At 51.9% G+C, this 27,673-nt stretch overlaps 1 protein-coding gene across 16 annotated transcripts in view; it reads right to left on the bottom strand.

Moving 5' to 3' along the window:
* KIF1A (kinesin family member 1A) overlaps positions 1-27,673 on the bottom strand; it is a 222,334-nt gene that overhangs the window by 120,399 nt on the left and 74,262 nt on the right. For 6 of the 16 annotated variants that reach the window (XM_073360490.1, XM_073360493.1, XM_073360491.1 and 3 more), the window contains exons 3-15: positions 21,879-21,955; positions 19,051-19,230; positions 16,927-16,992; positions 15,826-16,004; positions 14,620-14,731; positions 13,488-13,565; positions 13,008-13,073; positions 11,890-11,907; positions 10,527-10,602; positions 10,047-10,125; positions 9,293-9,435; positions 8,685-8,711; positions 307-518 (exon numbers count right to left, since the gene is read on the bottom strand). In XM_073360490.1, the coding sequence (XP_073216591.1) occupies positions 307-518; positions 8,685-8,711; positions 9,293-9,435; positions 10,047-10,125; positions 10,527-10,602; positions 11,890-11,907; positions 13,008-13,073; positions 13,488-13,565; positions 14,620-14,731; positions 15,826-16,004; positions 16,927-16,992; positions 19,051-19,230; positions 21,879-21,955 (1,313 nt within the window). The remainder of the gene's footprint in view (positions 1-306; positions 519-8,684; positions 8,712-9,292; positions 9,436-10,046; positions 10,126-10,526; positions 10,603-11,889; positions 11,908-13,007; positions 13,074-13,487; positions 13,566-14,619; positions 14,732-15,825; positions 16,005-16,926; positions 16,993-19,050; positions 19,231-21,878; positions 21,956-27,673) is intronic. The other 10 variants (XM_073360496.1, XM_073360498.1, XM_073360507.1 and 7 more) reach the window with 5 other exon arrangements.

The following is a 27,673-nucleotide window of genomic DNA, read 5'->3' as shown; positions in this document are numbered from 1 at the left end:
TTCTGGAGGCTTTCTAAACCTGTGGGGAAATCTCTAGAAGGTCATCTTGGGGGCCTGGACTCCACAAAGTATCCTTGTCAAAGTACCTGCTGTCTTCATTTGATTTCATTACTTTGTAAGAAGCAGGAGGCTGCAGATAATCTAGGAGGCGCACAAATAATAATCGCAGAGCCTGGGCTGTTACAGTCGCTATCCGCAGGTTCAAATGCCACCATGGGAATATAAAATGGATCTGTTGCCAGATCAAGTGTGTTTCATCTTCCCCAATCTCCATAAAGCATGATGTCAGCATCCTCAGGCTCTTACCTTCAGCCTCTCAATGGCCTCTTCACTGCCCGGAGCAAACATGATGCGTTCATGGAGGCTAGAGACGGAGGCAGCTCGGCTGGACAAGGCTGAAAGCGAGGAGGACGGGCTCATCCCCACTAAGGCATTGGTCACTGTGGAGAGATTGTCAGGGCGTTGACTCAGTTCTGCCAGGCTACGGTTACCATTATTGTTCTCAAAGTCGGTCATGTCTATGGGGCAGGGAAGGGGGACAGAGGGAGGGATGGACACGTGGACAGGAAGAAGGAAAAGAAAGATAGAGAAAAGAAAGGCAGTTGGGAAAAAGTGACATGATGCGGTGAGCAGAAAGCTAGAAATTAAAACACAGAAATACACACAGCGTCATGTGCCAGCAACAGGGCTAGAGGCACTCACACCATCTCTACACCAGAAGGAGCATTCACACCACATCCAGAACAGCCACACTAAGTGTTGCTACATGGTTCTTCACCCACACCACCATCCCCCATTATGTCCCCTGGCTTGTCAGACAGAGAGCCAGGCAGAGGGCAGGAAAGTTTACTCATGATTGGGTTGGCTAATGGCTAAATGGGCAGAAGAGCCCAGTTGCCATTTTGGCCCCAATATGGTTTGATGTTCAGAAGAGCCTAGGGCACTGGGTGCTGCTCTCTTGTGAAAATCTGGCTGTGAGTGTCACAATGGGAACTGCTGGATCTGGTCCCAGTGAGCTCTTGGGGGCAGGGCCCAGCTTTTTGTTAAGTATTTGTACAATGCCTAATACCACAGGGTCCTGGTCCATGACTGAGGCTCCTAGGAGCTACCAAAATCCAAAGATATTATCACAGTGATGATGGCTCTTCTCAAAACCTGACCCATGACTCAATCTTCCCATGGCTGGGCTGGTTTGTAGTCATTTCCCCAAGAATATTTAAGTGACTGGTGTTTTATTCCCTTGAGCATTAGTCCAAATATTGGAATCCAGGAACGCATGAGGTGATTCACACGGGGGGAGCTCGCACAGCTGCCCCATGTCTAACAGGTTTATGTCTTTGAGCGGGAGGCTGTTGGGAGGCAGCAGGGGGAGCCTAAGGGAGTGACAAAGCCAACCAAATGGAGTGATCATCACTCAGTGAGGGGCTGGAGAAGTAGGAGTAACGGAAAGTTGCCTGGGGTCCTGGTGCATGTGATCCAGCCTCAGAACATGGAGTAAGGTGCCTGCTGTGCAGTCAGAGACTGAGGCTGAATGGTGGCGGGGTGACAGTACCTCAGGACAACTTCCCTATGGAATCACTACACGTAGCACCAGCCACAATGGCACAGTGTTAGTGGGGGGCCAAAGAGCTGCTGACATGGGGACAGCCATCACCAGGGAGATATGGGGGAGCCAAGAAGCAACAATCACTTGGTGTTATTGTGACAAAAGGAAATGAAATGTCAGTCTGCTAGACAGCCCTCAGCCAGGCAGGACCACAGCTATTTCTAAATCTGAGCCAAATGCTCTTTCTTGTGCAAAAGAAAATGGGAAAAGGCCTTTAAAGTCTGAAAATGTCCCAATCTTGCACTTCTGCTCCCTCCACTCTCTCTGAGACATACAACACCCCAAAGATTTTTTCTGTCACTGCTCCTCTTTATTCTCTGATTGGATGATCTAATCTTTATAGAGTCCATGACCAGAGCCCAATCAAATGGAATTCGTCACACTGAGTGCTGATAAGTAGAATCATAGAATATCAGGGTTGAAAGGGACCTCAGGAGGTCATCTAGTCCAACCCCCTGCTCAAAGCAGGATCAATCCCCAATTTTTGCCCCAGATCCCTAAATGGCCCCCTCAAGGATTGAATTCACAACCCTGGATTTAGCAGGCCAATGCTCAAACCACTGAGCTATCCCTCGCACCCTACCAAATTCATCGTCCATTTTGATCAATTTCATGGTCAAAGGATTTTAAAAATCATAAATTTCATGATTTCAGCTATTTAAATCTGAAATTTCATGGTGTTGTAATTGTAGGGGTCCTGACCCAAAAAGGAGTTGTAGCGAGGTTTGCAGTACTGCTACCTTTATTTCTGCGCTGCTGCTGGTGGCGGCACTGCCTTCAGAGCTGGGTGGCTGGAGAGCAGCAGCTGCTGGCTGGGATCCCAGCTCTGAAGGCAGAGCTGCCACCAGCAGCAGCGCAGAAGTAAGGATGGCACGGCATGGTATTGCCACCTTTATTTCTGCGCTGCTGCCTGCAGAGTTGGGCCTTCAGTCAGCTGCCACCACTCTCTGGCAGCCCAGCTCTGAAGGGAGCAGAGCAGAAGTAAGAATGGCATCAGATGGTATTGCCACCATTACTTCCACACTGCTGCTGGGGGGGCACTGCCTTCAGAGCTGGTCACCCGGACAACAGCCGCCCCTCTCTGGCCACCCAGCAATGAAGGCAGCTCAGGAGTAAGGGTGGCAATACCGTGACTCCCCCTCCCCCAAATAACCTTGCAACCCCCCTGAAACCCTCTTTTGGCTCAGGACCTGCAATTTGAGAAATGCTGGTCTCCCCCGTGAAATCTGTATAGTATAGGGTAAAAGCACACAAAAGACCAGATTTCATGGGGGGAGACCAGATTTCACAGTCTGTGACACGTTTTTCACGGCCGTGAATTTGGTAGGGCCCTACTGACAAGAGAACCGGGGACAGTTGGCAAACAGCCTGTAGGCGGATGTACGTTCATATAATTTACCTGTCCAACTATGATGCATAACAACCAAATTTTTAGGAATCCTGGCCATTTCATGGACAATTTGCAAACAGGAAAATGACGAGGGCTGACACAAAAATTGTCTCGTGGGGCCATTCACACTGCAGCTGCACTGTTTGTCTGAACACTGGTATTTTAACGCCACATCAGCATTGATACGTGATCCCCTTTCATGTGTGTGTTTACAATTGTTTCTGATAATGGCCTGGTGTTGAGTCTGCGGGTGGGGTTAGTGCATACACCTGCCTGCATTTGGCCCAACACTTGGACTTCTAGGGGAGTTCTCATGGAAGCCTCCAAAGTCTCTTTACTTCTGGTGGTGCATAGCAATGGCTGCCATGGATCTAGGCCCCAGAACCAATATAGTGATGGAGAGAGAGATGGGGCCTGCTCAGGTGAGCTGTAAGAAAGGCAGCTCTGCAATGTTGGAGATCTGGCATTGTCTGGGGTCACTGAAAGCAGGGAAGGAATTACTGTGCTGATAGTTTAAAAACTGCTCAGATATACTAGATACCAGTGGTCCGGTGAAATGCCTGAGGAAGAGGGCAGGCCAAAAACCAACTGAAAGCACCGCCAGACCTTTTCTGGACTGGCTGTAGGCAGGTATGGGGTCAGCAGTACAGTGCACGTAGTTTGCTGAAGCTGCGAGGTCTCATTGTCAGAGGTGCTGAGTTTGACCCCAGCTGAGGCTGTGGGTGCTCTGCATCTCTAGAAGCCAGGCCTGGAGTGACTGACGTGGGGCATGCCGAGCTGGCCGTGGGGGCTTCTCTGAGGAGTCACTATCTGCAAGTGTGCAGAGGCTGCTGGTCTTCGCTGATGTTTGGAGGCCGGTCCTGACACCTGCTCTGCTGCCAACCTGTTCAGGGGACTGGCTAGAACACGGCACAGCCAACCAGTTCCCTCTCCATTAAAACCCCATCTGCTTCATGACGTGACTGCTTCACAAAGTTGCTTTGGGCTTTTGCTGCACCTTCGCCTCTGCTCCCCCTGGTCTGAACTTTCCGGGGTGCCAAGGGCAGGATGGTAGCCGCAGCCCTGTTCCAATCAGACACTCCCTTGTGGGCCGGGAGATGCTGGCCAGGCCTTGCCCCCTTACACTCACCCCATGGCAGCCAGGCTGTAGTTGTGGAGGGCATCAGGGAGGGCAGGATGGCCCAATGCACTCCCCCCATCCGCAGGGCACTCAGAATCAGGCCTTTCAGATTATGTGCACAAGGAGGACTCCGTGAGGGGCTAAAGGCAGTAGCCCAGTGCCTGGCAGGCCATGAGGGGCCCCCTTAAAACCACAACATGTTGGAGGCCCAGATTTTACTGATTTTTTCCTCATTTTTTTGCCCAGGATACTCATGGCTCTCCTCCCTCTGCACTATGGTAAATCTCCAGCCCCCAGGTGGCATGCTGGAACTCATACACCCCATGGAGACGGCGCAGAGACACACGTGCGGCTTACGAAGAGGGCAGCCGCCCTGGAGGCATTTGTTAGTAGCCCTCGGGTCCACAGACACCGACTTTGTCTCTTCCCAGGGGGTGCTCAACCCCTGCTCTGCCCCAGGCCATGCCCCCACCCCACCCCGCTCCACCCCATCCGTCGAGCGCACCCTGCCCTTGCTCCTCCCCCTCCCAGGGCCTCCTGCACACCGCTAAACAGCTGATCCACAGCGGGGCAGGAGGCGCTGGGAGGGAGATAAAGGCGCTGATCAGTAGAGCCCTGCACGGATATAAAAATGTGGAAGAAAAGGTGGAGGAATTGTACTGTATGTAAGAGAGCATTATGACTGCTCAGAGCTCCAGTATGAAACTGGGGAAAAGCCTGTTGAGAGTCTTTGGGTTAAGTTTAGAGGCGAGAGCAACAAGGGTGGTGTCGTGGTGGGCGTCTGCTATAGACCACCAGACCAGGTGGATGTGGTAGACAAGGCTTTCTTCAGACATCTAACAGAAGTTTACAGATCATAGGCCCTGGTTCTCATGGGGGACTTCAATTACCCTGACATCTGCTGGGAGAGCACAACAACAGTGCACAGACAATCCAGAAAGTTTCTGGAGAGTGGGGACAACTTCCTGGTGCAAGTGCTAAAGGAATATCAACGAGGGGCTGTGCTCCTCTTGACCTTCTCCTCACAAACAGGGAAGAATTGGTAGGGGAACTAGAAGTGGGTGGCAATCTGGGCAGCAGTGACCATGAAATGGTCGAGTTCAGATCCAGCCAAAAGGAAGAAAGGAGAGCAGCAAAATACGGACCATGGACTTCAGAAAAGCAGACTTTGATTCCCTCAGGGAACTGATGGGCAGGATCCCCTGGGAGACTAATATGAGGGGGAAAAGAGTCCAGGAGAGTTGGATGTACTTTAAAGAAGCCTCACTGAGGGTGCAGGAACAAACCATCCCAATATGCAGAAAGAATAGCAAATATGGCAGGCGACCAGCTTGGTTTAACAGAGAAATCTTTGGTGAGCTTAAACACAAAAGGGAAGCTTACAAGAAGTGGAAACTTGAACAGATGAGTAGGGAGAAGTATAAAAATACTAGTCAAGCATGCAGCGGTGTAATTAGGAAGGCTAAAGCACAATTGGAGTTGCAGCTAGCAAGGGATGTGAAGGGTAACAAGGAGGGTTTCTACAGGTATGTTAGCAACAAGAAAAAGGTCAGAGAAAGTATGGGACCCTTACTGAATGGAGGAGGCAACCTAGTGACAAATGATGTGGAAAAAGCTGAAGTACTCAATGCTTTTTTTTTTTTTGCCTTGGCCTTCACAGCCAAGATCAGCTTCCAGACTGCTGCACTGGGCAACACAGAATAGGGAGGAGGTGAGCAGCCCTCACTGGTGAAAGAACAGGTTAAGGGCTATTTAGAAAAGCTGGACATGCACAGGTCCATGGGGACAGATCTAATGCAACCGAGGGTGCTGAGAAAGTTGGCTGATGTGATTGCAGAGCCATTGGCCACTATCTTTGAAAATTCGTGGCGATTGAGGGAGGTCCCTGACAATTGGAAAAAGGCAAATATAGTGCCCATCTTTAAATAAGAGAAGAAAGAGAATCCAGGGAACTACAGACTGGTCAGCCTCACCTCAGTCCCTGGAAAAATCATGGATCAGATCCTCAAGGAATCCATTTTGAAGCACTTGGAGGAGAGGAAGGTGATCAGGAACAGTCAACATGGACTCACCAAGGGCAAGTCATGCCTCACCAACCTGATTGCCTTCTAGGATGAGATAACTGGCTCTGTGGATATGGGGAAAACGGTGGACGTGATATATGTTGACTTTAGCAAAGCTGTTGACAGCAAGCAAGCAAGTTAAAAAAGTATGGATTGGATGTACGGACTATAAGGGGGACAGAAAGCTGGCTAGATCATCGGGCTCAATGGGTAGCGAGCAACGGCTCTATGTCCAGTTGGTAGCCAGTATCAAGCGGAGTGCCCTAGGGGTCAGTTCTGGCGCCCATTTTGTTCAACATCTTCATTAATGATCTGGATGATGGGATGGATTGCATCCTCAGCAAGTTTGCAGATGACACTAAGCTGGGGGGGGAGAGGTAGCTTTGCTGGAGGGTAGGGATAGGGTCCAGACTGACCTAGATAAGTTGCAGAATTGGGCCAAAAGAAATCTGATGAGGTTCAACAAGAGAAGTGCAGAGTCCTGCACTTGGGATGAAAGAATCCCACCACTGCTACAGGCTGGGGACCGACTGGATAAATGGCAGTTCAGCAGAAAAGGACTTGGGGATTACGGTGGATGAGAAGCTAGAGATGAGTCAACAGTGTTTTCTTGTTGCGGAGAAAACTAACGGCATCTTGGGCTGCCTTAGTAGGAGCGTTGCCAGCAGATCGAAGGATATCATTATTCCCCTCTATTAGGCACTAGTGAGGGCACATCTGGAGTATTGCATCCTGTTTTGGGGCTCCTACTACAGAAAGGATGTGGACAAAATGGAGAGAGTCAAGCGGAGGGCAACAAAAATGATCGGGGGCTAGGGCACATGACTTATGAGGACAGGCTTAGGGGATTGGGTTTATTTAGTCTGCAGAAGAGAAGAATGAGGGGGGATTTGATAGCTGCTTTTAACTACCTGAAAGGGGGTTCCAAAGAGGATGAATCTAGACTGTTCTCAGTGGTAGCAGATGACAGAACAAGGAGTAATGGTCTCAAGTTGCAGTGGGGGAGGTGTAGGTTGGATATTAGGAAAAACTTTTTCATTAGGAGGGTGGTGAAGCACTGGAATGGGTTACCTAGGGAGATGGTGGAATCTCCTTCCTTAGAGGTTTTTAAGGCCTGGCTTGACAAAGCCCTGGCTGGGATGATTTAGTGGGGGATTGGTCCTGCTTTGAGGAGGGGGTTGGACTAGATGACCTCCTGAGGTTTCTTCCAACCCTAATCTTCTATGAACTAAGACCAGAAATCCAGGCCGGCTTCTTACAAGGAAAGGAAGCCTTACTCATAAGTCTGTTTCCAATGGACCAAGGGATCCCGGTCAGGCATTTGTTAATTCTGAAGGAGTCAATGGGCTGAGATCACTCTACCTGCACTAGGCTCCCATCAGCTGTTATTTCGCCTGAGACCACAGCAGGGAAATTGGGGGCTATTTCTCTGCCAAACTGACATGGATTCTAGCTATGCCACTGACCAGGGATGTCAGCTGGACTGTTGAGAGCTCTTTTACAAACAAGGCGCAGATTGCAGGGCCGCCCAGCTCACTTTCTCAAGTTCAGAAGCACATGAACTAGTTCAGTAGCCCTGCTGGTCCCAGTACAACCAGCAGTAGGATCTAGGCTGGGTCACTGGGAACACTTGTGATTTTATATCAGTGGTAGGAAGCAGATAACTTAGTGCCCATAGTTAGGGTATTGCCAGCAGAACCAGTACTGGAATCGGGACTAGTCCCAGACCCAGCAGAAGCAGCAACAGCACAGAAACAGCAGGAACCATAGCTACAGCATGGAGAAAAGAGGCCCAGGAAGTTCATTTAGAAAACCAATTCCATCTCACATGTTTTGGAGGGGAGCACAATGCAGGCAAATTCTTCAGCTAACCTCTGGCCACTCCGGTACATCGGCTCAAAACCTCAGCCAAGGCACTGACTGAGAGAAGCTGGCTAGCCTCAGTCTGGCTTCCCCAGCTCAGCACCCAGGACCACATGGCTCAAGGCTGCACTACCTCTTGTGCAGAGCTAACACAGAGTTTGAGGAAGACTGGTGCATGGCCTCCCCTGTCCTTGCCATATATCAATCCCAGGCCCCCCTCCCCTCCCCTAGCAGATGGCGCCGTGGAGGTCCCCTTGCTTGTGGATCTGGGAGAACCATCAAGCATAGCCTCACAGGAGGGCCAAGGATGAGCCTTCTAATGAGGAAAGGGAGCTCCCTGTGCGAAGAGGTTACTCTGCCAATGCAGGCAGTTGCCCACCAAACCTCCTAAGTGATCTGCGCATCCCTTGGCTGGAGCAGAGTCCTGGCTGAGCACTGTGGCAGGGTACTGGTGGGGAGGAGCAGATGACTACCTTAACACCTCCACAGCACAGCTGTGAGAGCACACAAGCTTCCCATAGCTGGGCCCTTGCTTGTAGGCAATTGGACCCCTTTGCCATGCTGTATGTATGTTCCTTTGCTACGACCGAGTCTTGAAGAAGCAGTGAAGCACACACAATACCCACAATGGGAAATACACACATTTAGGTCCTCCTGGAGCAGTGTTAGCTAAGAGAAAGAGAGGAGAGGGAGTGGGAAGAAAGACAAAAGAAAACAGAACAAGAATAGGTTCATCTTTATAGGACTAAGGAACAGAGAAGCATGCCCCTCAGGTTGAGAAGAGAGCCCGTACATTGACCCAGCCTGGGGACATCTCCCTGGGAGCAACACACGGAGCGCTCACCGAGCTGAGACTGGCTCTTTGGTGGGACAGCAGTCCTGGGACTGATAGCACAGAGGATGAGCCTGTCCCCGTGGAGCCACCCTGGGGCTGGAGACTAGGGTTCACGGTCAGCATGAGGGGTGTAGGCTAGAGTCCCCAGGATTGTGGTGATCACATGCATCTCCCTGATATCAGTAGGGGGCTTTCCCAGCAGGCTATGGCGGAGAAGCAGTGTCAGGGAGAGGAACTACAAGGAGCAACAGGGCAGGGAATGGAGATGTCTTGGTGATGTAATGCCATTGCACATCGTGGTGGGGATGAAGATGGCTGAGCCTGTCCTACCCCAGTAAACTGAAATTTAGAGAGCTCCATCTTGCTTCTCCTAAGCAAATCCCAGTCCCAGCTTAGAGCCCACAGAGGAACGTACTGTCAATGATGTCTCCGAGACCCTGGGCATAGAGCAGATCTCTCAGACGAGCCACTTCATCCTTCAGCTCCCTGATCAGCTTATTGTTAGGATCCTCATTAATGACGGCGTTGCATCTGATCTGTTTGGCACGGTCAGCATACCTGCAGAAATGGGACACATGGCCAATCACCAGACTTCCTCAGACTTCAGGTCTGAGACAGCATGGGCCAGGGACTAGGGCATTGGACTGGCATTCAGAAGACCTGGGGTCTATTTGCATATAATAATGCAAAGCATGGCTTCTCGCAGAGCCCTCGTTAGCACAGTTCAGACAGCCGAAGGCTCCCTCAGAGCTGTAGCTTTCTGGCCATGAGGCTCCCTGTTCTACTCCCATCTGCAGTAACAGACGGGGGACGCACAGAGCAAATCCAGCAACACAAAGGAGAGGGTCACAGTGTAGTCTAGTGCCAAGCTGGGAGAGGGACTAGGAAGGCCAGTGGCAGGGGTGGAGGACAGTGCTCTGTAATGCTACGGACAGAATGAATGGTTAGGGACCCTCGTCTGCTGCTTTGACATTGACACAGGGCAGTGGTAAGTGCTGCCCAGAGTGGAGCTCTGTATCAGTGAGGGGCTATGGAACAATAGTGGAATGAAGGAACAGTGAAGGCAACAGGAGGGGAATGGCTAAGGCTGTGACTTCAGATGTCACACTCCATGTTCCCCAGCCCCTGTGCAGGGGACGTGACGATGAACTGTTGTCACAGAGGCCTACCTTAAAGTACTGAGGGTCTCATCGTAGTTGATATCAGCAGGGCTGAGAGCAGCAACCATAGCAGTCCTGGAGTTACCACCTGCCAGAGAAAACACCTTGGCTCCATGAAGCAGATCTGTTCCTGGGCCCTCTTTTTAACCCCCGTTCTCTCTGCTTTCCCCTTCCTGCCAGAGCATCCCTGTCATTCTGCCCACTGAGCACACATACCAAACGGTATCCCCACCCCACAGCCCTCCCAGCTCACATGGTCACTCAGAACTCCAGCACAGGAACATCTAGTGCTTTGAATGAGTTGGGACGTAACCCTGCCCCAGTGAAGGGTCCCTGACAGCCGGAGGGCAAAGGGAGGGGGAGGAGTTAAATCAGGGAGACTATGAGAGTTCAGAAGACAGGAGCCTCTGGAGGTCTGTTGCCTGGAAATTCAGTGAGTTAAGGCCAGAACCAGGGCAAACTAAGTGAAAACCAGACTCCTTCCCTCACCCAGGTTTTCCCGGAGGAGCCAGGTCAGCACGGAGTCCCGGTACGGGATGAAGTCTGTCTTTTTCTTCTTTTTGTTCTGGAGGAAGAGAGCACAGCAGGGAGATGAGATACCTCGTTCTCTTCAAAGGTAGTGGGCTCTCAGACAGTATCAAGCAGGGTTATTCACCTAGTGACCTCCAGCCACATCTGGCCAAAGGCACACTCTTGAGCTTCCCCTAGCCTGGAGCAAACCACCTACGGTTCAGAGGTTCGATAAGGACCCAAACTCTGGATGCTGACCGAATTATCTACTTCTAGCAATCCAGCAAGAAGAGTCTGTCTATGGAGATTTTCTGCTTTAGAGTAGACCGGAAAAACATGAAGAACAACTCTGCCTCCCACTTCCACCCCCTCCCCCAACAAGCCACGATGTGATGTCCAATGGATAGGACACTAGCCAAGGACTTGGGTCTAAGTCCCTGCTCTGCCCCAGACTCCTTGTGTGACCTTGGGCAAGTTACTTGGCCTTGGTCCTCCCGACCTCACACAGGTGTTGTGAGGTGCCAGGTTCTATCGTAACAGGGGCCATACCAGCATCTGAGAGAGACTGAAGTTCAGGCAAGGCAGAGATGACTATAACAGACTGGGGGGAAGTGAACTGAATATTTTCAGACCTCAATAGATGTTTGGTTTGGGTTCGGTTTGATTCTTATTGCAGCACAACCAGTTTGTCCATCCCTTACTCCCATCCAGCCCAGTTACACACCAATACCTAGGTCAGTGAACTCTCCCCTTCATTCCCCTCAAAAGATTTTACACAGGAGAAGCAACAGTCCACAGGTGACTTCCAGCTCTGGACTGATCTTGCAACAATGGCAGCACAGTCCCAGGAAATGCCAATGTGCCCGAGACACACTATGCTAAGCCTAGCCTGTGTCACCCCTCCCTCTATTTCCAGCTGATTCAGACTAGCAAAAGCTCTCCTCTCCACCACAGCTGTTCCACTGAGATATTAATCTCAAACGCAGGGAACTGAAGGGAGCCAAGTTTAAAAGCCACTCTGTGGGCAGTGAATGAGGCCATTTTGGTACCGTTTTGACTGGCCTTGCTGTTGGCCAGCTCTTTGCTGCACAGCCTCTGCTATAGGTCACCAGTCACTGGAGCCACAGGGTTGCAGCACAGAACCTCACTGGAGGTCAAATTGTGCCTGAGTTTCAGAGCAGAGCTCCCCACCGAAAACAATGGGGCACTCAGTTTAAAAATCCACGCAACAGCATGGTCCTGGGCTCCATCTCAGTAACCTCCCCCTTTCCATCCGCAATGCCCCTACCCCAGCCTGTGTTTGATCACCCAAGCCAAGGAACAGAACCCTCAAAGCACATACCTTATTGAGCCCCGAATCCTGAAAGGAAACCAGAGACATTGTTTACCATTGCATGAGCATGTGAGACAAAGAGAGGCTGAAGAGGAGGACAGTTTGCTCCAGTCAGGACAAGGGGCTGTGGGTAACTGCAACTTCCCCTCCATCACCTAGGGAAAGCTTCTACCTCTCAGAGATGAAGAACTCTCCATGGAGAGTAGGCTCTGAGCACGAGCACTACCGTGCAGCTTGCAATGGAGGAGTGAGCGTTGGGGGGGGGAGGGGGAACGACACAAAGGCTCCTCCTACCCTGCTTGCCCCTATGCTAAGGGTAAGTTCTGGATTTTCATCAGGTAGGCTGTGGCACAGGACATGTGACTGGGAGTTATTATTTAGATTGCGGTAGCATCCTAAACACAAAGGGAAACAACCCCTCTCCCACAGAGCATATACTGAGAAAAATCAAAGCCAGACGGAGGGCAGGGGAAGGGATCCCCATACCCACAAAGTGATGAAACGGTGAGAGATGCTCATGATCCTGGCTCCATTTCCTGTTCTGCCTGGCTGCCTAATGGCTCTAGCTCCTCTTAAAGATGTATCTATTAATATATATCCATCAATGATCCTCAATCTCCATTCCCAGGAGATCCCAGCTCACCCTTCCCACCCCCCAACTGCCCTGCCCCACCAGTCCCATGCAACCAACACTCCAGCCAGTCCCATGCAACGTGGATCATTCTAAAGATTCCCCCACTCCAGGGTGGGGGAGTCTGCCAGGCACCAACTGATGCCAGAGTCCATCAGTGATACCTGTCATTCTATGCCAGCAAGGGTGTGTGCGAGAGGGAGTGAGCTCAGGGGCTGATGTACTTGAGTCATGGGAAGAGAGGGCTCTTTGCTGGCTTGTTCCCGGAATGTCTGCCTCGGGGGACATTTCATAGTCACTGGCACAAGGGACTACAAGGGCTGCTCATCCAATGGCATCACTGGGGCCTAGTATGAGCAGCCCTAACTCGCGGGGTGAGCACTGATTCATGTCAGTGGGTCCATAAGTGTCAATGGGAGTCAGTGCTTCAGGGTTGCACAGTGTGGTATTATGTAATGAGGCCCACCCTGTGGACAGACCTCCTTGGCCAACCTACCATTTCAGCCAGCGCAGATATGACCTTCCCCAGCGTGGTCAGAGACTTGTTGATGTTTGCTCCCTCCTGTTGAAGGAAGACAGAAAATCCTAGGCTCCAAAAGCTGACTGACAGAGAGGGTCCTGACACACAAATCAGCTTAAGGGTGCGTGGGTGTCTGCAGCTCAGCAGAACAGCCAGGCTCAGATCCACAGATGATCCATGCACACAGCAAACATGGCCAACAGCCAGCTCCCTCCCTGCCAGGGACCCCCTGGGGAGAGGAAAGGCATTGCATGTAGCTGGTTCTCAAGAGCGAACCAGTTGGGAGCAGTGGTTGTGCTGGGTTTAGTGGCTAATCAGGATGTCATTACTGGCACTCCAGCTGTCTGAAAATCCACCAAAGAAATGAGCACACCTCTCCGTGGCTGGGGTGCACCAACAGCACCCCAAACAGCACCCAGCACCGAGTACAGCTCCTGACTCATGCTCTTCTCTTACCTTTAGCCTCGTGCCCTTGGCCCCTGTAGAGTCAGCCCGTTCACTCCCAGCCAGGTCGACCAGGCTGATTTTGCTGACCTATAAACAGAGAGGGATGCTTGCCATTGAGGGCACAACAATGACTTGCACCCATCCAGAAGGGTCCCCAAACACCTGATGCATTGCTATGCAAATGGTGCAAACAGGAACCACAATCCACCACTGAAATGCAACCACCTCTGGAGTGAAATGCAGCAGCTGTTTAGCAGTGCCCAGTCATTCTGCATAGCAGTTTGGAGGAGGAAGTAACTACTTGGTTCAACTGAAACCGTTAGGGGTGGGGAGATGGATTTGGGGGAGGCAGAATGTGATTATCCAAATTGGAATAGGGCCTGGACGCTACAGCTAACATGCCTACTCTTGCAAAGAGTGACTTGGGGTGCTTAGTGGCCATAAGTAGTCAGGACCTCACCAAAAGACAATCCTGCCAGCAGCACAGCACCCCCGCCACCAGAACAAGGGATTGGTTCAATATATGCCCTGATGGTCTCCACCAGGGAGAGCTTTATTTTTGAAAAATTAACAGCAGTTTGAGTCTGAGTCCTGTTTTCTTCAGAGTCAGGGAGAGCAGGTTTCCAGCCTTGCCCATTCAAACAGAGATTGGCAAAATCAGGAGTTGGTCAACAAACAAACTGCAGGGTGGTTGGGCACAAGTCCTCATTTGTTTGAGGAGAAGTCAGATAAGTGGCTCAAGCCCCTGGCGCTGACCCAGGGTGGGGCATACACAAGGCTTTTGGGGCGAAAACTGCCCGCTGTTATTGCCACTACAATGCATAGCAAGGCTCAGATGTGCCCCACTGTGCTGAAAACCCTACCCAAAGCGAGCTAAAGGACCCAACAGGACAGTGGAGAGTGTGGCTGGGGGTGCAGTATGGGAAGGGGACACTGAAAGTTGGGGTATGGAAGGCTAGGCTTGCAAAGCTCTCCACTAGCCTTCTTCATCTCAGCTCCTAACAAAGATGCTTATTATTTATCTACCTCTTATCTCAGCCCTTTTAGCCCAACCGTCACGCCTTCTCTCCACCAGCAAGAGCACAGGAACTGGGGAAGTGCTGCCCTGCCCCACTAAAGGAACACCCCCCTTTGTGCTCACCTTCTCGGTGGTGACATCAGTTTCTGCATCGTGCCGTTTCTGGGTGAAGATGATGTTGAAGACAGCATGTGATCGGCTGCTGGTTTCGTTCATGTTTGTGGCAGCAACCGTCCTGTGGAGGGAAGAGGGCAGGGAGGCATGGAATCCTGCAGCACTATCTCAGAGTACACAGCTGATGACATCAGGCAGAGCTTGGTGACTCCGCAAGGCAGGACCGAGAAGAGCATGAGCAAGTGGAGATCATGCTGGACCACCTCTTAATGCCCAGCTTTGGTTTGGACGTCTCCGTCTCTAAGGGGCTCATGCAAAAGCCTGCTGCAGTCAATGAGGGTCTCCCCATTGAATTCAGCGGGCTCTGGGCCATGTCCCACACGCCCAGTCCCACCTCCACAGCTCCCTGGGGGCAAGACTCAGGATTGGTTCCATCACAGGGCAACATGAGGCTGGTGGACAGCAGTTAGGAGACAAGAAAAAAAAAACTGGGTCAGTGAGTGGGTGCTGCAGTATGGCTGCCATGGGTGAAAGTAAAATTTCTCTCTTACTGGTACGGGGGGCAGTTCTCCCCTGCCCCCCAAAGGAGTGGGGCCTTGGGCGGAAGGGACGGGGCTGAGGGCTCTCAGCATTCCCCAGACAGCCCGCCCACGCCGCCCGCGACTCCAACAGTGATTTTAAATTGCCGGCCCTGGGGTAGCTGCTCCTTTTGCCCCCCACATCGGCAGCTGGGGGGGGGGTGGAGAAGGGACAGGGATGTTACAACACTGCTGCGGCAGCGCTTTAAGCAGGGTCCTTTTGCCATGGCAGCGCTTTAATGTCACTGCCCCCTTTGCGCCCCCCCATCCACGGCTTTCACGCGCTTCCAAGTCAGTGGTACGGGCTGGTACAGGCGGCTACTTTTTACCGGTACGTCGTACCAGCCCGTACCACCTTACTTTCACACCTGATGGCTGCTCTCTCTGACCCTGTCTGCTTTGTTCTCGTTGAGATACAGAGGCAAGAGCACAACGGGGCTCTCACCAGCAGCCCACCTAGCCAGCTTAGGAAAGAAGACGAGAGATTTCTGGGGCAATTGCGTCTAGGCCCTCCCAGCCAGAAGGCAGGGGCCTAGGATGTGGGGCACGGGCTGGGTGATGTAAAGCAGGGGATTCTCCGAACAGCACTGGGGTGGGGAGGGAAGGAAAGGCAACCAAGGCTGTGCCCCCCTCTCACCTGGCTTTATTCCCAGAGTCCATCAGGTCCTGGATGTCATTGTAGGAAGTGACGGCCAGCTTGGAGAGGTCCTCAACATAGGGACCCAGGAGGGGGTGCTCCCTTACTCTCAGGTTCCCCTTATTCTTGGGGTTCAGCAGGTCCCGCACACGCTCACAATATATCTCCATGTAGCTCACCTAGGGGACAAAGCGCACAAGGTCCGTGTCTGACAATGGGGGAAGGGGCTCCCATACCACACAGGACACAGACCCAGTTCTGTCACCCATCCTGACACACGCAGTGCCTTGCTCTAGGAGCCGCCCCATTCCAGGCAGTGATCGATTGATTTCAATGGCTGTGTCAGTGTAAGTGAGGGCAGAGTCTGGCATAAGGGCCATGGGCAAACCCTGCCCTGCATGCAGCTAGCTTTCCACCGGCCCTGCACGCCACACCCACCAGTCTGCACAAGGGGCTATGGAAGAGCGAGTTACTTTGTTGACACACCAGAGTTGCTTAGTTAGCTAAACTGGATTCTAAATAGGTTTGTTACTGAATTACGCTGAACTGATATAAGGCACTTTTAAATCAGTTAAGATTGTCACCAATGTAATGATGTTAACTGCGACCCCATATAGTTAAAGGAGTGCCAGGGAAGGCAGGCCAGGCCTGGGTGAGGGTATGTATCCCAACAGTGATGTCAGATCCGGGGGTGGGCCTGGAACCAGATGACGGCAGGACTCTCCCATTGTCCCATCCTGAAGGCAGGTGCTGGAACCCAAGGGCTGCAGGCCAATGACTGCTGACCCATGAGAACAGCTGTAGTTCATTAGACCCCTCCCTGGACCCAGATGGGAGCAGGTGCAAAGGTACTAGGGCCTGTGAATGACAGAGCAAGGAAGGCAGGCCTCCTCAAGGGCTGGAGCCCGGAGCTGCAGATAGTATTACATGGGAGCTCCTCTTTGGTCAATAAAAAGCAGGGTAACTGACTCAGGGCAAGAGCAGGGCAGGCCCATGCAGCAGTGCTGGCAACGGCCCACCTTAACTTATCATCACTGTCTCCTCACTAGGCGCTCTCCCCGGCAGAATGCCCCCCCGCTGTCAGCGGGAAGGGCTCCGTACCTCCACAGAATAGGACATGTTGTCATTCGTGGTGTCGTTGATTCGGGAGAAGAGGTCCTCGCACAGCTGCAGCAGACAAGGAGAGAAGGAGACATGGCTTCTTACATGCTCCATAATGCAGTCAGAGCCATGGGGGCGGGGGGCACCAGGGAAACAAGGATTCTTCCTTGTACTTCAGAAATGGCAGCAGCAGAAAGGCAGGCAGGCAGGCAGGAGGGGAGCCTGTTCTCTGTGCTCACTCACAACTATTCTGAGTGACTCTGAGCGACATGTAGAGTAAGTGGCACAGCCAAAGGCACTACCAGGACTGTGCATTTAAACTGCTTCAGCTCAGGGATGAATCAGACCTTCGTGGCCAGGTTAATGTGTGGGAGAACTCCCCTGCCTTGCATGGAGTCACAGCAGGGATCAGTCCGGCCAAAGCCGGCACTCGCTCACAGCCATTGGCTCTCGCAGGGCTGGACAGATGTATATAAGGACACAGTACAGTAACTCCTCGATTAACATTGTAGTTATGTTCCTGAAAAATGTGACTTTAAGCAAAACGATGTTAAGCGAATCCAATTTCCTCATAAGAATTAATGTAAATAGTGGGGGTTAGGTTCCAGGGAAATTTTTTTCACCAGATACACAGTGATGATGATTGTGAAGCTTGGTTGAGGTGGTGAAGTCAGATGGTGGGATATTTCCCAGGGAATGCCTTACTGCTAAATGATGAACTAGCAATCAGCTGAGCACTCAAGGGTTAACCCATTGTTGTTAATGTAGCCTCATACTCTACAAGGCAGCACGAATGGAGGGAGGGGAGACAGCATGGCAGACAGAGACAGAGACACACACCGTGTGTGAGAGAGATAGAGATGCGCATTGCCCCTTTAAGTATACTGACCCCACTCTAAGTACAGTGCCTTTTTAAGTAGATCAGCAAGTTGAGACAGAAGCTGCTGCCAGGAAGCTCCCCTCCATCCTGAGCCCTGTCGTGTCGTTCCCCCCCACTCTATGGAAATGAAGCAAGCGGAGTGCAGAAGCAGGGGGGAGAGGGACACCCTGACATTAGCCCCCCCTCTACTCCCACCCTGCACAGCACGCAGGAGGCACCGGGGAGCAGCTCCAAGGCAGAGGGCAGGCAGGAGCAGCACATGGCAGTGCAGGGAGGACAGCTGAACTCCCAGCAATTGACAGCCTGCTGGGCAGCTACCACACAGGGAACTTAGGGGAACGGGGAACTAATGTGGGGCTGCTGGTACACCCTGGTTCCAAGCTCCCACCAGCTAGCTCCAACGGGCTGCTCTTCCTGCAAGCAGTGGACAAGGCAGGTGGCTGCCAAATGACTTTATAAGGGAGCATTGCACAATTTTAAACAAGCATGTTCTCTAATTGATCAGCAACGTAACAACGAAACAATGTTAACCAGGACGACTTTAACTGAGGAGTTACTGTATGACTCAGTCATTCAGCCCAAAAGTTTCCCAGCCACTCAGGCATCTCTGCTTAGAGCCTCCACCTGCCTCACCTCTAGGTTCTGTGGACTGATGCTTTTACTGCCCCCTTCCCATTCATGGCAGGTCTGGGATCTCCCTTGCTCTGCCCTGACCCTTTCCAGGAGCCCTAAAGGTGACTCCCCAGATGTTTGGTGGCCTCCAAGCAGCTCGTGCCCTCTGCATTGATTCCCATCCTGGGCTCCTTGCTTCACATCCCCTCCCATCTGTAACTTTCCAGCTGCCCTGAGCGGCAGAGAATCCAGGAGAACAGGAGCCATTCTTCCTCCCAGCCCTGCCCTTTGTCAAGTTCCAGGCAGCCAGTTCTGTGTCAGTTTCCCATCTAGTTGGTAGCTCCTGTGCTCGCTGGTGCCACAGCCATGTTCACTCCTCAGTCCTTGCTGCCATCACCCTGCCCTCTCCCGGCCAGTAACTGCTCCTTGTCTCCTTACTGGCACTCAGCAGCTATCAGTGCCCCACATGCAGGGGGCAACAGCCTTTCACACCATGAGAACCATTCATCCACCCTGCCCTCCACTCCCCAGCAGCCTCCTTCTCCTTCCCGCCCTGCCCCGCCCCAGCTATGGGTACTTTTTGTTCACAGCCAGCAGCGTGCTCTCCCCGGCATGGTGATAGCCTCTGTTACCTGCGGGATGATGCCTTGCTGATCCTTCTCCTGCCTCCCCATCATGGTGTAGGATTTGCCAGCACCTGTCTGCCCATAGGCAAAGATACAGACGTTATAGCCCTCGAAGGCATGCTGCAACATTTCCTCCCCGATGTCCTGGTACACCTGCTTCTGAGATGCATAATTGATGTCTTCGGGCTGCGGGGAGGAGAAACCAGAGACAGAGGTCAGAAGAGAGGGAAGGTGTGAAAGAGAAAGTGGAAGGAAAGAAAACAAGAAAAATGGGAAACATCTGGGCCTCATTTTCTCTCATTTGCACTGGTTTTACCTGGGTGCAATTCCATTCACCCCAAAGTTACTCCTGTCCCACCCTAGTGCAAGTCAGAGGAGAATCAGAGCGTACATTATTTTCTCATACTACTTGTTGCTGAGTCACTCATGTATCAAGACCAGACACACACTGGGGCATCCCTGGCAATGTTTCATCAACTGGGGAGGGAATCCTTTAACTTCCACGGTGTAGGGCCACCAAGGAAAACCTCTCAGCACCAGTCCCTTGCTGGCACTCCAATGCTGACACTGAGAGCTCTTGGCTTCCTGATCAAGGTACAAATAATGTGAATGGGGACGAAGGGGCTGTTCTGACGCTCTTAGGGAATTGCTGGACAAGACTCCACCTCCCTAAAATTGTGACACACCTGTCTGAGGATCTGAAAAGCTGCCCAGCTCTGGGCTACCTCAGAGAGGGAGCTGCCAGCAGGCATTCTCCACAAGAACCCCTAGACTTTCCCATTCAGACCTCTCTGGCTCTCAAAGAGCCTGGGCACAGTGCAAAGCCCCATCTTTTTGGGCAGTGTTATGGGGCATCCACCCCACACTGGCCAGTAATAGAGCCCTAGGGAGGCTGTGTGAAAAGCAGCTAACGGGAAAGTGGCTGTGAGGAGCAGCCAATTAGGGCCCAGCAGGCCCCTACAAAAAGAGCCTCAGGGCAGAGCAGGGCTCAGTAGCTCCCTGAAGCTTGAGGAGGGTGTCTGGAATAGGCTATAACCTAATAGTATCCTGGACAGAGCAGTGCAGGTAGGAACCCAGGGAGAAGAGAAGGAGCTCTGGCAGGCTGCTGAGGCTAGAAAGGTCTGTGGCCATGGGGAAGTGGCCCAAGGAAATGCAGCGATAGCAGAGGCAAAGGAATGCAGTAAGTGACTGAAGTTCAGAGGGTCCCTAGGCTGGGACCTGGAGCAGTGGGCCCGGGTCCCCCCTACCACTCACCACCGGGGAAGGGGCAGGACAATTGAGGAGCTAAACCTCCCCTGGAAGGGGGGAACATAGATAGTGACATGGCAAGAGGGCTGAGCCATGAAGTGGATGCTGTGGTTCCAGAGGAGTTGCAGGTGGACTGTGGAGAAGGAGTGACAGGGTGCAGAAGGCAGACAAGAGTGTTGGCCTTGAGCTCATCCCTAAAGTGACTGGGGGAGGCGCCAGTTTGGCAGCGAGTGACAGGCAGGCATTTGGGAAGGGGTAAGATTTGTATTTGGGAGTTTAAGGTGGGGGAAATGGAAATTGCACTGCTGAGGGAAGCTGCTGCTTGACTAGCTGTGTTGGGTTGGATTGCACTGGTACCTATGCCTTGGGTGCCTCGAGCCTTTTCTGAGTTAGATGATTGAAACTGAAATAGATTGTTAAATAAGGGACTTGGCTCCAGCTGATGGGTCCTGGTAAAAAGTTTTCTCAGAAATGCTATCTGGTTTCTATCTCCAGTACAACCCATGACAGCGACAAGGCTGGAAGGAGTGAACACATTTGAGGCTCTTTAGTGCCCACTGAGCACAGGGGACACAGAGGAGCCAGGAACAAAGCTGGGCAAATAATTGACAACACCTAGTCAGATTTCACAGCTAGTTGTGTGTGAATCATCTGGAAGCAGACTGTTACTATGTCTCAGGTTGGTCTGTTATGTGGAATTACTGAAACACTTGACATGAATTACTTTCAACCTGTAGATTGTTTGGGAGCATTTTTGTTGCAAGTAATGAAAATTCAAGCTGGGATGGGTCACCTATATTCCTACTTCATGTTGTGATTGGTCACCGTGTTTCTGCTCTCTGAGTGGAGGAATGGAATGGATAGATGCCAATTTCCTGGAAGCAATGCTCCTAGACAGCCAATAAAAAATGAGCTTTCAGCCACTAGTGAATACCCTTGCCAGTGAACTCCTTGGCTAAAGCGATTGTGGAAAGCAGGTGCACAAAGGGCACAAACACAGCTGAAGAATAATTAGTGAATGTATTCATAGCACAGGACTTTTCACTGCATTCCCTTGGCCCCAGCTGTGTGGCTGGGCTACATTGTCATGGGATTACCACAGATCATTTTTCGTTTGTTTTTTGCTTAGATCAGCAGTTCTCGACCTTTTCCACCATGTGACCTGGGTCACAACAGAAAACAGTATCAGGATGTTGCTGCTACCCATAGTTCTGGGAACCTGCTCCCATCTAGCCATAATGAAAGGGCTTGTGTCCCTGCCCTTGGACCTGTTTGCAAACCCATGGCTTGGGTTCTTTCACAGTGGCTGGAAGGGGGAATGCATGAAAAGGGCGACCAGCTCTGGTGCGCCACCCAGTGGTTGATTTGGGACCAGATCAGCTGAGTCATCTCATAAGGAGGTGAACCCAAAAGCATAATGGTCAAGCAGACTGCCCCCCTCTTCCACAGCTGGCAGCTCGTCTAGTCCTTATATCAAAACCTTTGGATCACTCCATCCCATCTAACCCCAGCTTTTTAACAAACTCCCCATTGCAAGAGGGCCTCAGGGCAGGGAAATCCACCTGGAACAGCAGGTTTCCACTTACCGTGGTGTGAGACCAATAGGAATAGTCAAAGCTGAAGCTTTTGGGCATCTCTTTGGGCTGCTTTGGGTTAACGATGGCTAGAAAGAAACAGATAGATACAAACATGCTGTAGAACGAGCCGTCAGCATTTGGCCACCCTCATTAGCAATCAAACCTTCCTGAAGACACCTGCCATAAAGAACTGGAAATGAACAGCACAGCAGGTCACGGAGATGGATCTTGCTCACCTCTAGATCACTGGCTTACACCAGCATTGGAAGGCTGCTGCTGCCATCTGATGGCTGGGTGTGGTTAAAAGAGTTGATGGTCTCAGTCCAGTTCTCAGTGTCCACACGACAAAACTGCCATCAAATCCCTTGTTGGCACTCTCCGCAGAGGGGGCAGGCACTGAACGGGCATGGAAACTGGACCACCTTTCCCCCTACAGATGGTCTCTACTAGCAAGGAGTGAGATGCAGGGGAAAGGCAGGCAAATAGACAGCCCAGTCTTCATCCAACTAGACTACATTACATGCTTGCCTCTTTTCCAAGGTAGGCATTCAGAAGGGAGGCAATAGAGGCTGCTGAGTCACAAGGAGAAAATGCCTGGGTGTTCTTGGCTGTCTAGTTTGTTTCAAGTGCAATAAGACTGGGGCTGGGAAGAGCTGGGATTTATTTTGATAGTAGGGAAATAATGAGGTAATCATATATAATCCAGTAATGGGGCATCATTTCAACCAGGAGTCCTGCTCAGGACAAGGTTTATTAATAGGTAATGGCTTCACTTAGCAAAGGCTTAGAAGGTGGTATCTGCATCTCCAGCAGGTATGGGATCTTTCCCTGAAGCTGTGGCTGAGAAGAGGGGGTGGGGACTGGCTAGAGCCAGACCTCCATAAGCAGTCTGATGCAACTCCCGTGCAGGATGTCCACACCCTGCCAGTTGGACCGGGGAAAGTACTGGCATATACTGGGCTGCAGATGCATGGAAATACAAATACTGCCTCCTGCTGTGAATTTCCAACAGGCAGCCCAGAAATGCCACAAAGAGCCCATGTAGCCTGGTCCCTCCAAATACGCCCAAACCCTTTATTCATCTTGTACTGCACAAAGGCCTGCAGATCACAGCAGCCACCTGGCTGACTAGAACTGCCTCCAGAGTCCGTAACAACTGCTTATGAGCTGGCCGGAGCTGTGGCTGCAGAGCAATGCAAACATCAGCTGCGCCACTGGTACTGGGCATGCTGCTGCAGAGCATTCCCTCCCACATGCCCCTGCCAGCCAATGGAGCAAGAAAACAACCCCATGGCTCCTGGGTGGGTGGGTGGAGCACTATGGTCGCAGCAGCATGGAGAAGTCTAAAGGACACTGGTGTGATCTGGGCTCCTCAGATGCCTACAGTGAAAGGATAGGAGCCCACCTTTAACCCTTTGCCATCAGCCACTACAGACTGAGCTTTGAGGCTGCCCTGCCCTTTCCTGCTGGAACCTCCGAGGCAGCAGTGAGAATTTTCCTCCAGGGCAGATTGGAAGAGGCCCTGGGGATTTTTCGCCTTCCTCTGTAGCATGGGCCACGGGTCACTTGCTGGAGGATTCTCTGCTCCTTGAAGTCTTTAAACCATGATTTGAGGACTTCAATAGCTCAGACATAGGTGAGAGGTTTTTCGCAGGAGTGGGTGGGTGAGATTCTGTGGCTTGCGTTGTGCAGGAGGTCGGACTAGATGATCATAATGGTCCCTTCTGACCTTAGTATCTTATGAATACCGCTCCCTGCTCTCAGCCCGGGGGGGAGCTGTTCACCCCAGACCTGGATGTGACCCCCAAGCTGTTAAACTTCATTAACCGATAGGAAAGGCAGAGTGGGGGATGTATCCATCACCAGGGACAGCCATGGAGCCAGCTCTGCTGAGTCATCTGTCTGCCAGGGACAGTAAATCACATACCATCCTCAATGTAAACCAGCCATCCTTCCCTGCACACCATGCAGTGGCCACGACTCATCACCTTCTCAGCCTTCCTGCCCGGTTCTGGCTTCCCACAGCCCAGTAACCTGTCCTACCCATCATGTGTGTCACCAGTGCTATGATCACTCCTGCACATCACTTCGATGCAGCTAGCAGGGCGTCCCAGCTCCAGCAGCCGTAGGGGCCCCTTCCAGCTTCCAAACAACCAGCGAGGGGACCAAAGGACTATTGACACTTTCCTCCCTGGGACTGTCCCCATCGTGAACTGCAGGAAGGCACCGAAATCCAGGTCAGGCTGTTCACCTTCCTACCTTCACCCGGCATGCACCCCGAGGGAGTGGGCACTAACACAGTCCGTGCCAGATGATGCTGCTTTACTCACACACGCTGTCCCGCTAACATCAGGCGACTACTCCAGACTACTCCAGGACTACTCAGACATTTCCATGGTTTGCATCACCATGGCATCCAAGCGCCTCCTGAGCCAGCACAAAGATCAAGGAATCGCTCTCCCCCACCCTGCCCCCAACAACAGGGGCTGGCCTTTATCTAATGATGCTGTGGGAATGCTGGTTGAAGTACGTGTTACAGATAGCTCCAAAGTCAGCATGATCCATGGCCATCCTGATCTCTCTGGGAAGTGAGCTTCATAGCCACATGGAGATTCCTGGCCTGCCCCTGAGAAAGGCCTGCTGTGTGTGCCCGTGGGATTTCCCTCTGGAGACTGGCAGGGCTATTGGCTGGACAGAGGGAGGCTGTCATGGAGGGTCATCATTACACAGGGTGGGGCAGTCCCCCAAGCCACTTTGCCCAGGGTCATGGAGGGCTCTCAAGAGGAGTTTGACTTGCTATTTAGTGGCAAACCATTGCAGAGAGGGTGGTGGAGTCCTTGAGCAAAGCCTGCGTCACTGAGTACACACGTGGCTGTGTTCCCAACTGGCTGCAGTTATTCTGAGGTCAGCCATTGCATACCTAGGCATGGAGGACCCCAGTCACCAGGCTCAAAAGGTGTGACTGCATGGATCACCAAGGCCAGCTCTGCATCTGGCAGGAGGAGGAGGCAGAAGTCTCCCTGTCAGCTGCAGCTAGGGTAGGTTGGATTTTGCCGCTGTGGCATCCAGAAGCAAAGATGAATCCAGGTGGATACCCAGGCCACAGACTGACTTAGTGGTTATGGGGGGAGCGGGGTGTTTAAAAGTGCTCCCCCCTCAGTCAGCCCACGCTTCGGCTTCAGCCACCTGCTGAGCTCAGGCAGACCCCTGGGCAATGGTGATGTCAGTGTCTGATGCAGGGGGGATGCCCTGCTGGCAGTTTAGTCCACGCTGACTCCCACTCTCCCCTAGGGGCTACCTAGAGAGGCTGAACTGGGCAGGGGAGAGGATGGATCGTCATGGGACTCCATAGCTGAGCTCTCCTACTGCCACCACTAGCAGGGCCCCGTGAGATTAACACAATTGTGTTGAACTGCAGGAAAAAAAGGAATCCACCTTCCCCTCCCCCTCCCGCGCCTGAAAAGGACTTTTCCATGGAAATCAGAAAATGCATCATTTCTTTTTCCATCCCCCCTCCCCACAACGTCTATTAGATATAAAGAATCACATGAGCTCGGAGAGACACGTCAGCAGCGAGCATGTGCGAAACGACCACAAGATCAGTTACTCAGCAAGTTCAGGTGACTTTCAAATGACCTCCCAGAAGAAGCCGCCAGCACAGAGTAGGAGATACAGGCAGCTTGTGTGCCAAAAGAATCAGAGGGGTTCAGCTGGCTTCATTGTTTTAGAGAGGGTTGGCTCATCGGATCACAGAGCAAAAGGACAGGGAGGAGAAGGAGGGTACGCATGCTACACAAAGAGCCACAAAGGAAAGCGGTGACGACAGCCCTGATAAAGACGGGGAGAATGGGCAATGCAGAGGAGGCTGGATTGTGCCCATGGCACCCCCAGGAGCATTGAAGGGGGAGCACAGGTGCTGCGCCGGAGTCCCAGGGGAATTGCAGGGAGTCGTTCCTAGCCAGAGCACAGACCTAGCAGCTGCCCCAGGTTGTTGCAGAGGCGGGAAGAGGGACACCTCTGCACAGTCACCTTGCTCCAGTTCAGCCAGCCAGCACCCCACAAGCAACAGGCCTGTGTTCCAGACACACTGCAGCTAACTCCTTGATCAGAACACCTCCTTGCACCCTGCTCCCCAATTCTTGAGCTCCAGCAACAGCCTGCCCCATGGCAAACCACCACAAAGGTGACACCACACTGAAAACCCACTGGCTAATGCCAACAGTGTATCTGTCCTTCACCCACTCGCCATCGCCCTTGGAATCCAATAATCACTGAGATCATTCCAAAGTGCCCCGTATTTAGACCACTAGCTATTCAGTTTGGGTGGCCATGTCCCCTGCACACGGAAGACAGGCAGCTAGCAGCACATCCTGTGGTGCCCATATTCTTGACCTTGTGCCTCACCTCCTGCCTGGTCTCTAGCAGTGAAATCACACAGCACACTATTAGTCTGATCTGGAGAAGCACTCAATGCCCAGGACTCCCACTGACTTCACACATTAACCAAGACAAGTGTAATTTTAAGCCCTGTTCTGGGATGTGTATCTGACACCCAACAGGGGTTGTGCATGTTGAGTGCTTCCAGGATCAGACTTTAGGCTGGGATTTTCAAAGAAGATATTCACAGGGAGTTAGGTGACCAATTCCCATGGATCTGCACACCTAACTACCTTAGCCTCCTTTGTAAATCAAGCCCAATGTCTACAGGCTGGCAGTGCCTACTATTACTTATCCAGGTGTCAGTATCATAGAAGATTAGGGTTGGAAGAGACCTCAGGAGGCCATCTAGTCCAACCCACTGCTCAACCCCAACTAAATCATCCCAGCCAGGGCTTTGTCAAGCCAGGCCCTAAAAACCTCTAAGGATGGAGATTCCACCACTTTCCTAGGTAACCCATTCTAGAGCTTTACCACCCTCCTAGTGAAATAGTTTTTCCTAATATCCAACCTCCACCTCCACCACTGCAACTTGAGACCATTGCTCCTTGTTCTGTCATCTGCCACCACTGGGAACAGCCAAGCTCCATCCTCTTTGGAATCCCCCCCACCCTTCAGATAGTTAAAAGCTGCTATCAAATCCCCCCTCACTCCTCTCTTCTGCAGACTAAATAACCCCAGTTCTCTCAGCCTCTCCTCATAAGTCATGTGCCCCAGCCCCCTAATCATTTTTGTTGCTCTCCACTGAACTCTTTCCAATTTGCCCCATACTTTCTGTAGTGGGGGGCCCAAAACTGGATGCAAAACTGGACTCCAGATGTGGCCTCACAAGTGCCCAATAGAGGGGAATAGAGGGGACTTCCCTTGATCTGCTGGCAATGCTCCTACTAATGCAGCCCAACATGCCGTTAGCCTTCTTGGCAACAAGAGCACATTGTTGACTCATCTCCAGCTTCTCGTCCACTATAATCCCCAGGTTCTTTTCTGCAGAACTGACACTTAGCCAGTCGGTCCCCAGCCTGTAGCAGTGCCTGGGATTCTTTCGTTCTGAGTGCAGGACTCTGCACTTGTCCTTGTTCAACCTCATCAGATTTCTTTTAAACCAATCCTCCAATTTGTTTAGGTCTGTCAAGGTTCCTTCCCCACTCTGAACTCTAGGGTACAGATGTGGGGACCTGCATGAAAACCTCCTAAGCTTACTTTTACTAGCTTAGGTTAAAACTTCCCCAAGGTACAAACTATTTTACCTGTTGCCCTTGGACTTTCGCTGCCACCACCAAACGTCTAACCGGGTTTATTATTGGGAAAGAGCCATCTGGAAACATCTTACCCCCCAAAATCCTCCCCAAAACCTTGCATCCCACTTC

The sequence above is a fragment of the Lepidochelys kempii genome, chromosome 9 (assembly GCF_965140265.1).
Source record: "Lepidochelys kempii isolate rLepKem1 chromosome 9, rLepKem1.hap2, whole genome shotgun sequence".
Taxonomy (NCBI): Eukaryota; Metazoa; Chordata; order Testudines; family Cheloniidae; genus Lepidochelys; species Lepidochelys kempii.
Note: the sequence above shows the minus strand (reverse complement) of the source record. Positions and strands in the feature narration are given on the sequence as shown.